The following is a 17400-nucleotide window of genomic DNA, read 5'->3' on the forward strand; positions in this document are numbered from 1 at the left end:
CTCCCAGGACCGGAGGTCCAAGGTGAGTGCATGTGGCAGGTAGCAGTGATTGCAGCATAACATCTATATTACAGGGTGGGCCATAAGTATGGCTACACCCTGATTAAAATGGAAGTGGTTGCTGATATCACCTTACAGTTTGTGATATATTGGTACTGGAAGGGGCCAAACATTTGAGGCCAGGTGATGCTCATGGTGGCCATCTGCAAAGCCGCCATTTTGAATTCAACTTTAATTTTTTCAATGGGAAGGGGGTCATTTGACACATCAAACACAGAATTGCACAAGAAAAACAATGGTGTGCTTATTTTTAACGTAGCTTTGTTCATTGACTTATTGACACGTTTGTGACATGAAACAACAACCGTAACCCACTAAAGGGTATGCTCAAAGTGCTCTCCATTGTGTTGAATTTTCAACACGATTCTCTTTTCCCACTCTTGACACACCGAGAGCAATACCGCAGAAGAAATGCTACCACAGGCCTCCTGTATCCGTTGTTTCAGGTGCCCCACATCCTGGATCTGTGATGTTGCTCTCGGTGTGTAAAGAGTAGGAGAAGAGAATTGTGTTAACTGCTGCTATTTTATAGTTATCTCCTTAGACAAGACCAGCATGATTTGCTACTAAGCATAAATCTAGAAGTAGATTTGTAATTCTATTTCTTTCTGGTACTGGAGAACCTCTTTAGGAATAACTATTCTTTTCTGAAACTTTGAAACCGTGCTAAATGAGACCCTTGTAACCTAAATAAAGCTCATTCTATGCATCTGCAGTGGAAATATTATTTTACTTTAGAGTGGTCCCTTCAAAGTGATGACCTGAAGTGGACATGGCATTGTAATTTATATTGCTTTGTACGACCACACACCGTATTAATTCATTGTACAGAGAGCCCATTAATCAAGAGCAAAGTAAGGGAACCAATCATCTGCTGCTTGTGTTGATTGATGGAGGTCCAAGCAATATCTATATCCGGTCAGTAGTTTATCGGATCGTTTTTGACAAAGTATATCCAAAGCACGCACCTTTATAATGATATGTTAGCAGTTCAAAAGTGTCCAGTTTTTGCTCCTGAGTATTTCATTTTTTTTCCCTTTTTAAAAATACGCCATATGGTATACACTACTGGAACAGAGCAGAAACATTAGCACTAATTAATACGTTCCATATCTCTTGACCTGTATGGCAGATTAAAAAAAAAAATAAAATACCCAGGCTAGCAGTCGTATAAAATAACAGCAAAAGCGGCCACTTCTGACAGGTGATAGATCTTTAACCTACCCTTTTCCCTATAAAGTAGTGGTAAAGCTTCTGTAGAGGTAATATTTTGGGCTCACACAATTGTTACGCCTTTGCATCCATACTTTATTGTGCAGAGGCGGTAAATAATCCACAGCTAAATTCATTTTTACACTTCGTCTCGTAGCAGTTTCTCACTATGAATGTAATGACTCCGAAGGCAGGCAAGTCGCAATCCCTGCCCTACTTGTTATGCATAGAATATTGGCCAACTACTTATGACATCTCAAGTAGGACCCGGAGACCCTACTGCTGGCGCCCCTGACTCACTCAGTTGCATATGACACCAACAGTTTCCAGCTTTGTAGAAATAAAATGTAATCTTAAACTGTAACCATTGTTATTTATCCCTAAATCCAATCATCTCCTGCAGCAATCAGATGCCTATTTGGTTTCTAACATTTATTTGCCAACTGATTTTTACAATTTGACTGGTTGGTACTTTGCTTAGAATCCTGGAGAAACTTTATGTTGGTTTATATTAAGTTACTAGATATACATTTTTATTAATGTAATCTTTTTCTGATGAATTAAAGATCAGGGTAACTGTAAAACTAAACTCCTTTCCCTTCTGTGTATATAGGGCACTATATATAGGGCTCCGCTGACCAGCCACAGGGCACCTGCTGGAAAGGTGACCTCTTATGACTTCTCTATTCTGGGATTGAATATCATGTATAGAGATTCTGTTATTAGAATTATCTTAGAGAATTTTTAAAACCCCAAAATACGAGCTAAACTTTAGTGGATTTGTTGTTTGCAAACTATTCAGGGTATTTCTGACTTTTCGAAGTTATCCCAAGCAAACACCGAGGGCAGTGTAGAGGATTCACAGATTAACCGGATTTCATCTTTAGTGTTCTGACTGGTTAATAACATTACCACATTACCTGCATCAGCTTTTCTACATGGGGCATTTGTTTGAGCTTTTTTCTGTAGTGTTTGGCTTTTTTTGGAACTCGACTAGAGAATGATGCTCATGAACGGCAGCTCTCTATTCAGATTGGCCATGAAACCAAGATTAAGAAACCCCTATTTTTAAGGTGGATCAAAGTCCTGCCTCTGCAACCTGCACCTCTCAGACATTATGGCATATCCCCATGGATAACCCTTTAACATTGAGCTAACCCTTTAGCTAGTACAACTCTACTTGCCATTAGTTTCCATTAGTGGGGAGCCTATTGCATAGTGTGTGTATGTATGTATAATATATGTATATATAAATATAATTTTGTTATACCGCACCTACTTGGTGTGCGTTTTATTAATTGTTGAGCAGTGATCTCTACCCCTCCCCCTTCCCCTGTGGCATCTGTTGGCAGCCAGAATTGTATTTGTTTTTGTTTTTTTACTCTTTGCAAGTCCAAGTAGTTTAGTTCACCTTCCCCACCTCCTTGTCTTGCATCTATTTACGCCCACCTCTTCCTTGGTTGACAGCTGTGTTATAGACAGGTGTGAAGGTGCACTTCTCTTTTTGGCCATGCCCAAGAGTGCATCGGACCTCTGTTTCTGGTTTGAACGCTCATTTTGTGTGTGTCCCTTTTAATTGACGTGAGTACAAGGAATTTAATATACTAATATACTGTGTGTTCATTTGAATTTTATGATTTTTCTTTAGTAAACTGAGAAAGTTCTAAAATTGTCCAGTAGTAAAAAAGTAATAGTGAATTAAAATTATATATCTTGCCGATTTCCTCTAGTTTAAAACATTTTGCAGAGTTGCTTAACTAATCAGCTTGTTGGTAATTTGTGATCTTGATCCTGTTCATATAGTTATGTGCCATTGTCTCCTACAGCCCTGGAAATCTGGACGAATGCCAAGGTCTGGTATATGAGCTATTTTCTTATAACTACCCTCTCCACTCTTTCCTGCTTTCCAGGAACCAGGGAACAATATATTGGTTCTTATTTCTGCGCTCGGGACTTCCTTTTAGCAGCCTCTATGTCTAATGAATGATTTTACATGATCAATAATCTGCAGAATAAAGAGACTGGAAACATCACACATCTCTTTTCATTTCTTGCCGGAGTTATATGAAATATACAGTATGTGTATTGTGTGTGTGCACAGTATTTATACACACATTATATATCTATGTGTGTGGTCAAATAACTCTGGAAAGAATCTACTAACCTGTTGTACGCTCTCCCTTACTAATTTCCCTTCTATCCTCCACTTAGAAAAACTCTCAATAATCTCCATAATGAATCAATAGGTTATAGAATAAAGGGGTTTGTGACCTGTATTGGGCTTCGGGAGCTTTTTAACTTTTGGTGTAACTTTTGCTCCTTTTTATTGGTATGAAATATACACACACAAATGTTAGTGTTGTGTATAAATACTGTATGAAAAAAAAATCTGTCATTGAACAAATTTCATTTTATTTAAGTGGATATTAATGGAATTTTGTTAATTCTCTTCTCTGCAGTGCACCATCCTGGAAAATGCTTGTCTCAGACCAATTCCACCTTTACCTTCACCACATGTCGGATTCTGCACCCGTCTGATGAACTCACACGAGTCACTCCGAGGTCAGATATTGTTTTACTGCTTTAGTATTTCTAAGTGATTTTTTTTTTTTTATTGGTTAAATACCATAAAGCATTTAACAAAAATGTGTTACTTTAGTGAGTTATACAGCAGTGGTTTTTATCTAGAAATCACTCTTGTGACGACTGTTCTCTTAAAACGTCCTACACTCAGGTAAAGTCTGCACCTAGACTCCCCTATCACTACCCTTCATGATCAGGCAGAGCATTCCTGAAATCCTCTGCCTGATTATGGGTAGGACAGTGCAGCTGTACAGTCATGGCCAAAAGTTTTGAGAATGCTACAAATATTAATTTTTACAAAGTCTACTGCTTGTTTTTTTTCTAATGGCAATTTGCATATACTCCAGAATGTCATAAAGCGTAATCAGCTTAACAGCAATTACTTGCAAAGTCAATATTGGCTAAGAAAATGAACTTCAACCCCCAAAACACATTTCAACATCATTGCATTCCTGCCTTAAAAGGAGCAGCTAACATTGTTTTAGTGATTGATCGCCAGCCCTGTCCTCATCAACACCCACACCTGTGTTAATGGAACAATCAGTCATGATTAAGTTAGAATGACACCACTGGACACTTTAAAAGGAGGCTGGTGCTTGGTATCATTGTTTCTCTTCAGTTAACCATTGTTATCTCTAAAGAAACACGTGCAGCCATCATTGCTCTGCACAAAAATGGCCTAACAGGGAAGAGTATCGCAGCTACAAAGATTGCACCTCAGTCAACAATCTATCGCATCATCAAGAACTTCAAGGAGAGAGCTTCCATTGTTGCCAAAAAGGCTCTTGGGCGCCCAAGAAGGACCAGCAAACGCCAGGACCGTATCTTAAAACTGTTTTAGCTGTGGGATCTGACTACCAGCAGTGCCGAGCTAGCTCAGCAATGGCAGCAGGCTGGTGTGAGTGCTTCTGCACGCACTGTGAGGCGGAGACTCTTTGAGCAAGGCCTGGTTTCAAGGAGGGCAGCAAAGAAGCCACTTCTCTCCAGAAAAAACATCAGGGACCGATTGATATTCTGCAAAAGGTACAGGGAGTGGACTGCTGAGGACTGGGGTAACGTCATTTTCTCAGATAAATCCCCTTTTCGATTGTTTGGGACATCTGGAAAACGGCTTATAAGGAGAAGAGGTGAGCGCTACCACCAGTCTTGTCTCATGCCAACTGTTAAGCATCCTGAAATGATTCATGTGTGGGGTTGCTTCTCAGCCAAGGCAATCGGCTCACTCACAGTTTTGCCTAAAAACACAGCCATGAATAAAGAATGGTACCAGAATGTCCTCCAAGAGCAACTTCTCCCAACTGTCCAAGAGCAGTTTGGTGCCCAACAATGCCTTTTCCAGCATGATGGAGCACCTTGCCATAAAGCAAAGGTGATCACTAAATGGCTCATGGAACAAAACATAGAGATTTTGGGTCCATGGCCTGGAAACTCCCCAGATCTTAATCCCATTGAGAACTTGTGGGCAATCATCAAGAGACGGGTGGACAAACAAAAACCAACAAATTCTGGCAAAATGCAAGCATTGCTTATGCAAGAATGGACAGCTATCAGTCAGCATTTGGTCCAGAAGTTGATTGAGAGCATGCCAGGGAGAATTGCAGAGGTCCTGAAGCGTCAACACTGCAAATATTGACTTGCTGCATTAACTCATTCTAACTGTCAATATAACCTTTTGGTACTCGTAATATGATTGCAGTTATATTTCTGTATGTGATGTAAACATCAGACAAACACAATTAAAAACCAGAGGGCAACAGATCATGTGAAAATATAATTTTGGTGTCATTCTCAACTTGTGGCCAGGACGGTACAGTTATATCCACCCCATCCTCTTCCCTGCATTCACCTCTATGATCAGTGCAGGCTCAGCATGGGAAACTTATATTCACTCTCCTGTTACATCCAAGCAATGCTGGAGCTTAGCTCTCTTACTGGCCTAGACCATCAGGAATATAGACATTAATCCTTTCACTGCCTTAGAACATTGTGAATCCTCACATAAGTCACTTCACCAGGGATCCACCACTTCCCTGCCTTAGGACAGTAGGTTTCTTGACATTAACCACTTCACTACCCTAGACAATCAGGAAACCTAACATTAAACATTTCACTATCCTTGAAGACCAGGAATCGCAACATTAACCACTTCACTTTGAACACCAGGGATGCCAACATTAATTCTGTCACTGTCCTGACAGTAACCATTTCACTGCTGTGGACCGGCTATCCTGACAGTAACTATTTTACTGCCCTAGCGCACTAAGGATCCTGACATTAACCATTTCACTGTCCCAGAACACTAGGGAGCCTGAGATTAATTCCTTCGCTGCTCTAGACCAGGATCCTGCCAGTAACCACTGACTTTCCCAGAGCACCAGAGATCCTGACGTTAACCCCTTCACTGTCCTAGGTCACCAGATATATTAACAGTGACCTCTATACTACACTAGATAAGCTAATTCTTAAGGCCCTGAGAAGGGGTAATTATTTTATGCTCTGCATTGTCACCTGTTTACATTTAATTAATGCCTTCTATAAGAGGTATATGCTATTCCAGAACCTTGAACTATTTCCTGACACAAATTGCTAACGGATGGCTCTGACGTATGCCACTATATAGATCTCCGAATAACATAGCATTGTCTACTTCAATATCCCATATAGAAGTAAGGAATACAGATCTATACCTCCCAAAATGTGTACATTGGGTCAGTGGAGCTCTATGGAGATCTTGATGTATCAATTTGGAGCTTTCCCTTCACATACAGTGATGTGTTCAAATGTGATGGCTTCCTTGTGCTCGCCCCCCCTGACTGAGCACACTATCCATGCATACGTCTGTGGACAATATACAGTACTGCTGATATACATTAGGAGTGTAGACACTATGTAGGTTCAGATGTTTATGCACATAGTATGCTAAATCAGAGGATTATATAAAGATCTGATATGCAGGAACTTGAGTTTTTGAAGTTTCTAAAGGCAAGGATAGTCTGCAAATACTACTGGAATGATTAATCTTAAAGGGGAAGTATCACCACTTTTATTTTTTTACAGTATTTTATATTGGATCAGCCTAAATTATTTAGTTCTGGGTACATAGACTTGACATATCTGGCTACTGTGCTCTGTGTTGGGGAAAATCAAGATTTTCTATACAATTTATGCTGACAATTTACATTTAAGTGATTGCGGATAGTCACTTATTCACGCGTCGTTCTTCACAGGTCTTTTGCTGAAGAGGAAGAAAGCACTTTATACCAGGTTTTGCTGAGAGGAGCTATAGGGCAGAGTCTATGATGAGCATGTCAGGGGGTGAGCAGTATGGCAGGCGCAGTCCCCTGCTTGCTGGGCCACTGTAGCAGAGATGTGTGTGCCCCCAGCTAACATAGCCATTCACAGAACTGTCAACCTAACACCACTAAGATTATGGGTGTAATCATTCTAATGAAATCCAGCTCACGGCATGTTGTCTAGTATATTTATATATCAAAATAACCAGTTGTATGAAGTTCTGCCGTATTAGCACAGGCATGTTCAGTTTTCAGATTTGCCAGTAAAATTTGATGATTGATTGGTTTGTTCCATTCTGTGCATTTTGTGTAAAAGTTTTTGTCTTGTTTTTTTCCTGTTTGTATTGCTTTATAGTTTAAGTACTCAAAACTAACAGCTTTTTAGAAATTACTTCTTCACTTCGTCACCAACATGACATCAGAGTAGAGTACAGAAAAATGGCCCATCTCAAAAATTGATCAATAATACCACCCAAGTGATCCTGCCCCTTTAAATTTAAAAAATATGGGAAAATTGCTGTGATGTGACTTTAGAAGGAAGCCGATATTTTCATTCTCTTTTGCAATGTTGCAAGCAAAGTGATAATGGAAAATGTAACTAATATAAGCAGAGTATTTAAGGTAGATAAGAGAAAAAAGCACATGCATAAAGCTCAGCCATTGCTGGCAGCTATGTCAGGCCCCATGCAGACGTCCCAGATTCATCCACTATTCTAATCTTGTGACGTTATTCCCATGTTTATATTAGTTTGCAGTCACGGATCAAAATGACGAATACAAGTCCATGGGTTAGTGAAAATCATGGACTGCATACGGATGACATTAGGGTACAATCCATGATTAACACTGCAAAGTATAGGAGAGGATTTGCAGTTTGTTTTTCATACACTCTGCTGAAACACTGATCAGATTTTGCAGAAAATCAAATATGGTAAAAAGCCAGATAAAAACCCTATAAAAGAAATAACAAAGTGATGTTAATAGAGCTTTCTTAATTTGTCCACACTGGACTGATGCACAGCAAATTTTCCACTGCAGATATACGTGTGAGAATGCATGTTACAGTTCCGGCAGAGGGAGGTTAAAGGGAACCTGTCACCAGAATTTTCGCTATTAAACTAAAATAATCCCCTTCTGCAGCTCCTGGGCTGCATTCTATAAAGGTTCATCTTGCTACTGGCCCCCTTTTTCAGACCTAAATAACAACTTTATAAAATATTACCTTTTGCTATGGTAATGAGGTTTGCTGGCCCTGTGGGCGGGCTGTATTTCGTCTGTTATCCACCCTCCTGCCGCTGTTCGCCATCCCCAGTGTTCATTTACATAGATGAGGCTGCCGCCCTATCGCGGGACTGAGCACAGTTTTCAAAAAACAGTAAACTGGAATGATAAAAATAAGCAATGGCCAGCGCAAGCTCATAACGGTAGAGGCAGAGGTAAAAGCTTGGGCACGAGGTTATGGACGGGTACTTGGATGACGCTGGTGATGACATTCACAGCGCTGCCCATAATCTCGCGCCTGCGCAATAACATCGCTGCCGCTCACGTTTTGAAAACGATGCTCAGTCACGCGATAGTGCCACTGCGCATGCGCGAGACTTCCAGAGCACTGCGGAAGATGAGGGCAGCGGCCTCATCTATGTAAATGAACACTGGGGGACGGCGAGGAGCACTAGGAGGGGGGATAACAGACGAAATACAGCCCGCCCCCCGGGGCCAACAAAACTCATTACCATAGCAAAAGGTAATATTTTATAAAGTTATTTAGGTCTGAAAGGGGGGCCAGTAGCAAGATGAACCTTTCTAGAATGCAGCCCAGGAGCTGCAGAAGGGGATTCTTTTAGTATAATAGCGCAAATTCTGGTGACAGGTTCCCTTTTAAAGAAATCTCCATATACTGCAGAGCGGTTATTAGTCTGTGATGCAGAATTGCTATTATATCTGTAGCCTATCCTCAGCTTTTTCGCAACAAAATTGGCAGCAGTGAGTCCTATATGGAAGAACTCTGAGGATATGTAGTGACACGCTATAGCAGGAAAAGATTGAAAAATCTTTGTGTTCACATTAAACCATTTTAACGTCAGATTAAAGAAGTGAAAATTAGATTGTTTCACAAACAAAGAATTGCAGTATACATGTGGACTGCATGCACTAACGGTTTGCTTCTAAAATATTATGACCTTTGCTGTTTTCTAGTTCTGGGGGGGTTACCGTACTGGACTTTAATCCTTTACCTTTTCTTTGTGTCCTGCAGCCTTAACTCAGCACCCACTCCAGCTTGTGGCATCTTCAGCAATCTAAAATCAACGCCAGCAAGCACCCCATGCACACCTAGACGCCTCAGCTTGGCGGAGTCTTTCACCAACCTAAGAGAATCAACAACTACTATGAGCACATCTCTTGGATTGGTAAGGCTCCTGAAGGAAAGGGGTATTTCAGCAGCAATGTACAACCCGCAAAGTTGGGACAGGGTTGGGAAGACTTCCATCATTAATCAGTCTCTTCCAAAAATGACTGTCATACCTTCCACTCCTCCAAATTCTCCTATGCAGACGCCAAGCTCTTCGCCTCCTTCTGTAGACTTCAAATGTACCAGCCCACCATATGATAACTTCCTGGCTTCTAAACCTGCCAGCTCCATTCTGAAAGAGGTGAGAGAAAAGAAGAATTTACGAAGCAGCGAATGCCAAACTGATGTTTCAGTGTCCAATCTAAACTTGGTGGACAAGGTGAAGAAATTTGGAATTGCCAAAGTCTCAGGACCAGCACAAGCATCTTCTGCATGTGCAAGTCCTATCCTGTGTGGTGCCCAGGGACCAGTACGGGCATTTGGTCCTGGTGCTCTTATACAGGAAGGTCTGCCTGCTGTAACAAGTGCTATAGGTGGCATTCAGCTAAACGCAGGAATTAGAAGGAATCGTAGCTATCCTGCTATGGTAGGGTCCAGCATGCAGATGAAAGCACCATCAACATTGACACCAGGTATACTGATGGGTACTAAATTACCCAAACAGACTAGTTTACGTTGAAGAACATCAACAATCAACTTCTGATGACTAATTTCAGCAGGTCAAAGGCTGATTGCTTTAGCCCTGCATTTTATCTACTGAACCTTCTGCACCTAGAGCTAGTCTATAAAGCCAAGACTTTTTCCGGATCCCTTCTCTTGTCCTTCTTTTACCTTGTACAGACAAATCAACATTGTGCCTAGATCAGAAGTGGAGAGTGTACCTTCTATAAATATGTAGATAAATATCATACTGTAACAGAAGTTATTTTATTGGTTGGAAATGGTGATTTACCGAGTTTGCTGTAATATTGTAGATAATAATGTACATTAAATTAATGGGGAAGGCGGGGTATCGTATGCACTGAACCTAAAAGACTGTTGGGACGGGCGAATGCAAATTTAGTTTTAGTACTTAAATTACCGACCAAGGTTTTTATTTCAATTACAAGGATGTTTTAGCCTAAGAAGGTTATGTATCCTTACGGCACTTGAATATATTGTCACTGTGTTGTTCAATGCAATACACGGAGATACTTTTTACAAGACTGATAAACAATATACCCTTACTAAGGCTGAAAATCACTTGTCTCATAATGAGAAGAAACACATAGGTTATTACTGTATGCACTACTTTCAGGTCACTTCATGCATTTTTACTTCTGCAAACAGGATAACACTACTATGGAGTTGGCCCTTTGATTAGATTAACAACTAATTGACAAAAAGGCTCCTAGTATTATATGTTAACTGCATAAAAAGGTAAAGGTTTTGTTCACATGCTTCTATAAAACAGAGGTTATGTGGCTGTGGGAGATGTGTAGCACACAGGATATAAATGGCTACTAATGACCCTCTTGATTTATAGAAATATCTGTCAGGACTAGTTCAGTTTTCTGTTTTGATGGAAAGTGCTGCAAAATATCACCATCAGTGATTGAAATGTCCACAAACGTTCTAGTACAGAACAGAGCCAATAGTATATTGCCAGTAGTTTGACTATTGTGTATATCCACCTGGCCTTTGTATGTTTTTTGGATTTTTTTTTTCTTGTCACGTAAACTACCTTAAACTGTTCTTTTTGTTTTTCGTTTTGTTTTTTTTTTTTTGGTCACGAGGCACTTATGCCCATTTCAGATTTCAAGACTTACAGCCAAAATGAACATGGTCTAGAACCATGCTAACAAAAATACCGCTATATACTGTACTTGAAAAAGAAAGTTGTAGCTTAATGAATGATCTAGTGTTTTATATGTTAATGTTACAGCACTATTAAAAAACTGTTTGCTTAGGTCAACTGAGATTTAAAGTATTTTATGAGCTGAATGCAGACATGTTCAGCCACACCAGGCCAAGCAATCCACCCATTGTCATTTCAATTTGTTCATTTATTTTTATATATTTTTTTTAACTTTAATTTTGTTAGACATTGCACTAGATAAGTTCTGTTCTCATTGTCCATCGCTTTACCTTCATAGCTTATTATATCTGTCTGAATAACTTCAGTTTTAATTTAAGGCTGGGTCCACACGGGGCACTACTGCGATGCTCGCATGAGACTCTGCTCGCGCTGGCAGCACAGCAGGAGCCGAGTGTCATGCGAGTGTGCCTGCGTCTGAGGTCCGACCCTTCAAGCGGACCTCAGCTGTGGGGGGCGGGCCCGCTCTCAGGGGGGCGGACCAGCGCTGCGGAGGGGCGGGCTGGCACGGAGGAGGTGGGGAGGGATTTATCTCCCTCTCTCCTCCATAGCCGGCTATTGTGACTCTCGCTCTGCATGCGCGGTACACCGGAGTACCACGAGTGCAGTGCGATTTTTCTCTCGCCCTATTCACTTGAATGGGTGCAAGAGAAAAGAGTCTCGCCTTACAGTCGCAGCATGCTGCGATTTGTTTTCTCGGTCCGATTGGGGCCGAGAAAATAATCGCTCATGTGTGCTGTCACACAGGCTAGAATTGGTCCGAATGGAATGCGATGTTTTATCACACTCCACTCGCACCGATTTTCTCGCCATGTGGCTTAGGCCTAATTTTTATTTCACATTCTATTTCTTCTTTACATTAAAGTTCTAACTAAGAAAAACTGAGCATTAAAAAATAGGATTATCCTATGTAAAGTGCAGTTTTTCTGATTAAGTATTAAAAGCTGGTTAAAACCAACAGATGGGGAAATATAGTTAGGAGAATGCACAGTATAAACCAAATGTCTTTGAAGGGACACTGCTGTATACAATGCTGCCTTTAGTTCATCCTTATACCTAATACTTATGGCCTACAAGCTCAATATCAATTATTTCAGGTGCTGTTATGTGTGAATATTGAAGATCCGTGCATTGCTGACGCTAGGACAATTTTAGGTTGGATTTTCATTTTTTCAATCACTATACCTGATAATCACTTGTAACCACTCGGCCTACAGCATGAGATATATGGATACAAACAATCAATATAAACAATGTTGTGCCTGAAATTAAGGCTTGGACTTTTGACTCTGGCACAGTGGCCATGTAAAAGGTTCTTCAATGGTCATATTCCCCTTGTTTCTTCATATTATGGACTCATTTGGTAATGTGTGCCTATTGCAAGCAAATAATCTCAACTATATTTTTTATCAGAATGTATCTTTAGGAAGTAAATCGTACAATGAATCTTTATGTTGTGCTCCCTGAGATGTTGGATGCAACCAATGAAAACGTCATTACATTTTGCTTCTCAAATAATAAACTTTGTGAACTATGTGTCTGTTCTTTTATGTTGAACTTTAATCCATTGTGTGTAATGCTAAAGCTTTTAAACTTTACTTTTAGTAGTATGCCCACAGCTGAGCAAACATTCAAAGGGGAATAAAGCAAGTTCTGCAAGAAATCTTTCACATATATAGTATAGGGGTATTTACACTGCAAGATAACTGTGAACAAGCGTGTTTCCATTGCTTATTTCACCATTATAATGCTGTATAAACAGGCTACCGATCATCTGATGAACAAGTAAAACGCTTGTTCATCGGGTGAAATGATCTTTTGTGCAGCATAAAAGGTCATTGTTCTCGGTGGTGAAGTGGCCTGTGGAAACAGGAATTACACTGCCAAGAACTATGGCCGCCTATGAGGACTGAGTAATCTAGTATAAATCTAGAATAGATTACTCAGTGTGCATTGTTTACATACAGTAGGTCTTCCTGTGTAAACAGGTGTAAACATATATTCTATTGATAAAGCTTACCGATCTGTGGCCTGTCCATGTAAATGGATCTTATGTCTTGTTCTGAACCTACCTTGTACCCTGAATGTCCAAAACTAATGATACAATGGTTGCCTCCCCAAAGATTACAACTAGTAGCTTCTACAGATAACTGAGTGTAATCAAGGATCACACATTCTAATGGACTTTACAGGCCCATAGAGCAGCAATAGCCAAGGTGAAACAAAGTAAGTACCAGAAAGGCACGTCACATGAAATAGGGACAGGGCAGCACCGAAATATGAGAAACTTCTGTAAAATTGGTAAACGGACGCCAATGCATTTAAGTCTCAACACATGCATATTATGGGCATCTTATCCCAATCCTAAGGTTGGTTTTTAGTATTGATTTAGTGAGTGAGGAAATGAATACAAGTAATACATTCAGAAATAGTGTTTTTATCTGTCATTGATCAGAGGAAGGATATCATCTTGCTCCCATGTTCGAGGAACAAAAAAATGTAACCTTTTTAATAATGAAAAACAAAAGATTAACTATAGAAGATTCTTGATTTGTCAATTGCAAATATATAGTACTGTGCAAAAGTCTAAGGCAGTTGTGGGGGAAAACATGCTGTAAAGTAAGAATACTTTCCAAAATCAAAGTATAGTGGAACCTTGGGTTACGAGCATAATTGGTTCTGGGAGTGCGCTCTTAAACCAAATTACTCTTATATCAAAGTGAAATTTCCCATAGGAAACCATTGAAACACAGACAATTTGTTCCACAATCCACAAATATTTACTGTATTTATACAAACTTATTACAATAATACAAAAATGTACTGTATTCATATAAAATCATTACAGTACAGATGCAAAATACTGTACAGTAAAAAACTTTTAAAGCAAATTAAACTGCATTTTAGCTTACAATAAAATTGTTGGAGTGCAAGAGGTACAGTATAAGCAATGTGCTGTACTGGTTAGCAGAAAGTACAATACTGTATCCACAAATGCAAAGTGATAAACATGCTGTATAGTATATACTGTACAATGGTATTCAGTACATATGTACAGTAAGTTACCTGCAGAACTGATCACAGCATGGTGAAAGGACGGAATCGGACGTGTGCACATTGAGTATTTGCTGCTCTTGCAAAGCATTGCTCTTAAACAAAGTTACAAATTTGTAAAAAATCTTTTGCTTGTCTTGCAAAATGCTCTGAAACAAAGTTACTCTTAATCCAAGGTTCCAATGTGTTTTATGTTTATCAATTAAATTTAAAGCGAATGAACAAAGAAATCTGAATAAAAACAATATTTTCTGTGACTACCATTTTGCCTTCAAAACTACATCAGTTCTTCTGGCCCCACTTGTACTTTGCACTGAGCTTTTGAAGGAACTTGGTAGGTAGATTGGTCCAAACATCTTTGAGAACAAACTATAAGTTTTTTTTTTTGTGGATATAGATTTAATTTAACATCAGATAAATTCTGCCTACATGCAAGTATGCAAAACAATCCCCCCACCAAGCAAAATCCCCTATTGACTCAATAATCAGTATAATAATTTGTATAATAATTTGTATATTTTACATTCAAGAATACAGTTAGGCATAAATCGATAACCAAACAGCAACTAACAGAGTATCTGACTGGAACACCTGCATTCCGACCTGACATTTCGATCCACTCCCATACAGCCAGGCTAAGGGCTTGTGCGCACATGTGCGTATTGCATGCATTTACACTGCGTCTAGCACTGCAGCGTAAATGCATTTGTCCTGCGTCCCCAGCACAATCCATCTGCAGCGATTAGAATCGCACATGCACTGCCAAATCACTGCAGAATGTTCTGCAGTGACATGACGCAACGTGTGCACAATTCCTAACACAGGTTCGCCATCAACTCTTACTCCTACTTAAGACATTTCGGTCATGCTCATTTGGTGACACAAGAGGAGCGACTACAGTACTCATCACCCTATAGCACTCTGACCCTTCCTTTCGCACATCATTCTACTTTACAATTTGTGGTACATGCGAAGTTTGAAATGCTTTAATGGCTTTTTTTTTTCGGAGTGGTGAATAAAATATCACATTCTTGGTGTTTTTGGTTATTTTTTTTTTCTTGTTAAGGCTATTACCATAAGGTAATAGTTTTACTTTTTGATCGAGTGGACATTTACAAATGCAACAACACCGAATATTTTATTTTTGTAAGTTCTTAATGACCATAAGAGCCCTCTTTAGGGTAGTTGTTCTTGTGTTAATGGCCAATTCTACGGAAGGGCTCATATGTTAAAGTTGGGTGAATGAACGCCTAAAAGAGGTGCTTTTGGAAGAGTCTGCTTCTCCAGCTGTTGTGTATCTGAACACTGCCTATACGTAAGTCTTTAAATTACCCTTTGTTTCTGACTTATATTGTTCTCACCCATATTCTGCTGCTTGTAGAATTTTTCTTTCTGATAATCCTCCATATTTCAGTGCCTTTTTTGTTTATTGGTGTCCTCTGTGTCAGTGCAGTGTTTTGCTTAAGGAAGTGGTTCTCTTTTTACTGAAATTGGTGGTATCCTAAATCCAGGTCTTGTACTCTGTTCGCCATTATTTCCTTTTTATAGATCCTTTTATTTTCAAGTGTGAGTTTTAATCAGTATTTAAAATTTACATGAAACTTTGACCCATACACATCTCGTCTTATCTATTAGGTTTATAAAGAGAAAGCCACTCCATAACCAGCTTAAATGAAGAAAAACAAGGAGCATTAAAGGCTAAATACAAAAATTATTTCTTTATCACAAAAGTTTAAAAATATACAACATGTGAAAACAGAAAAAGTGCTAGATGTTATACGAAAGATGAACAATGACATGCATGTGAGGGACAGGATAAGCTATGTTAGTATTTTAAGGGAAACCAGTGGAGCTAAGTGGGCAAAATTGTGTACAATCACTTTAATTTAACCCTATAGCTCAACCGCTGCAGCAGTAGTAAATAAGGGGTAAATTATCACACAAATGCCCAGTAGTTTACCCATGGGTAAAGAATAAACATTCCTGTCTGTCACATGCGTGTGAAAAGACCCTCCTTAACATAGCTTATCCTGTCCCTCACATGCATGTGGGTTTTCATCTTTCGTATTGAGGGTCTTTTCACACACGTGATGGACAGACACGTTTATTCTTTACCCATGGGTAAGCTGCTGGGCATTTGTGATTTGATAATTTACCCCTTATTTACTACTGCTGCAGCTGTTGATCCACAGGGCTGTCACACTAACGCTATTTATATGGAATCCTGTCTTTTTTGCTTGCTGTGGCTTCTTTGACTAATCATTTATGGTTTTGTTATGGCCGCAGCGGGTGAGCTATAGGGTTAATGTAAAGTGATTGTACACAATTTTGCACACATAGCTCCACTGGTTTCCCTTAAAATACTATTAACATAGCTAATCCTGTCCCTCACATGCATGTGGGTGTTCATCTTTCGTATAAGGCTAGGTTCACACTTCTGTTAAATTGTATCAGTCACAATCCGCTGCTCTGGTAAACAGAATCCGTTTAGCGGATTCCGTTGCTCCCATAGACTTGTATGAGCGGCAGATTGTGACTGATGCTGCGTTGCACCCTCCGCCCGACTGATCAGTCGTGGAACGACTGACTGCGGGGCGGAAGGAACGCAGCCTGTAAAGTTTTTTTGAGCGGCACAATCCGTAGGATTTCGCTGCGCATGCTCTCTCTGGCTCCCTGCACACATAACCAGGATACACATCGGGTTACTAAGCAATGCGCTTTGGTTAGTTACCTGATATTTACACTGGTTACGTGTGCAGGGAGCCAGTGCTAAGCGGTGTATGCTGGTAACCATTGTAAATATCAGGTAACCAAGCAAAGTGCTTTGCTTTTAGTTACCCGATATTTACCCTGGATACGTGTGCAGGGAGGCCGACACTTCCCCGCTCGCCTCCGCCCCCTCCCGCACTCTGCATGTACACACAGACACACACACACAGACACACACACACACCTGTCCCCCAGCCTTGCAGTCCCTGCGGCACTGACTTCCT

The 17400-nt window shown here is 40.0% G+C and overlaps 1 protein-coding gene across 7 annotated transcripts in view; it reads left to right on the forward strand.

The window, feature by feature from the left end:
• The window catches only part of TRAK1 (trafficking kinesin protein 1), a 126712-nt gene extending 113823 nt beyond the window's left edge, over positions 1-12889 (forward strand). For 5 of the 7 annotated variants that reach the window (XM_075315181.1, XM_075315182.1, XM_075315184.1 and 2 more), the window contains 2 exons: positions 3732-3834; positions 9403-12889. In XM_075315181.1, coding sequence (XP_075171296.1) covers positions 3732-3834; positions 9403-10177 — 878 coding nt within the window. In that variant the 3' untranslated portion in view covers positions 10178-12889. Of the gene's footprint in view, positions 1-3731; positions 3835-7082; positions 7171-9402 lie in introns of all 7 variants that reach the window. The other 2 variants (XM_075315186.1, XM_075315187.1) reach the window with 1 other exon arrangement.
• Positions 12890-17400: the final 4511 nt, after the last annotated feature.

Source organism: Anomaloglossus baeobatrachus, chromosome 6 (assembly GCF_048569485.1).
Source record: "Anomaloglossus baeobatrachus isolate aAnoBae1 chromosome 6, aAnoBae1.hap1, whole genome shotgun sequence".
Taxonomy (NCBI): domain Eukaryota; kingdom Metazoa; phylum Chordata; class Amphibia; order Anura; family Aromobatidae; genus Anomaloglossus; species Anomaloglossus baeobatrachus.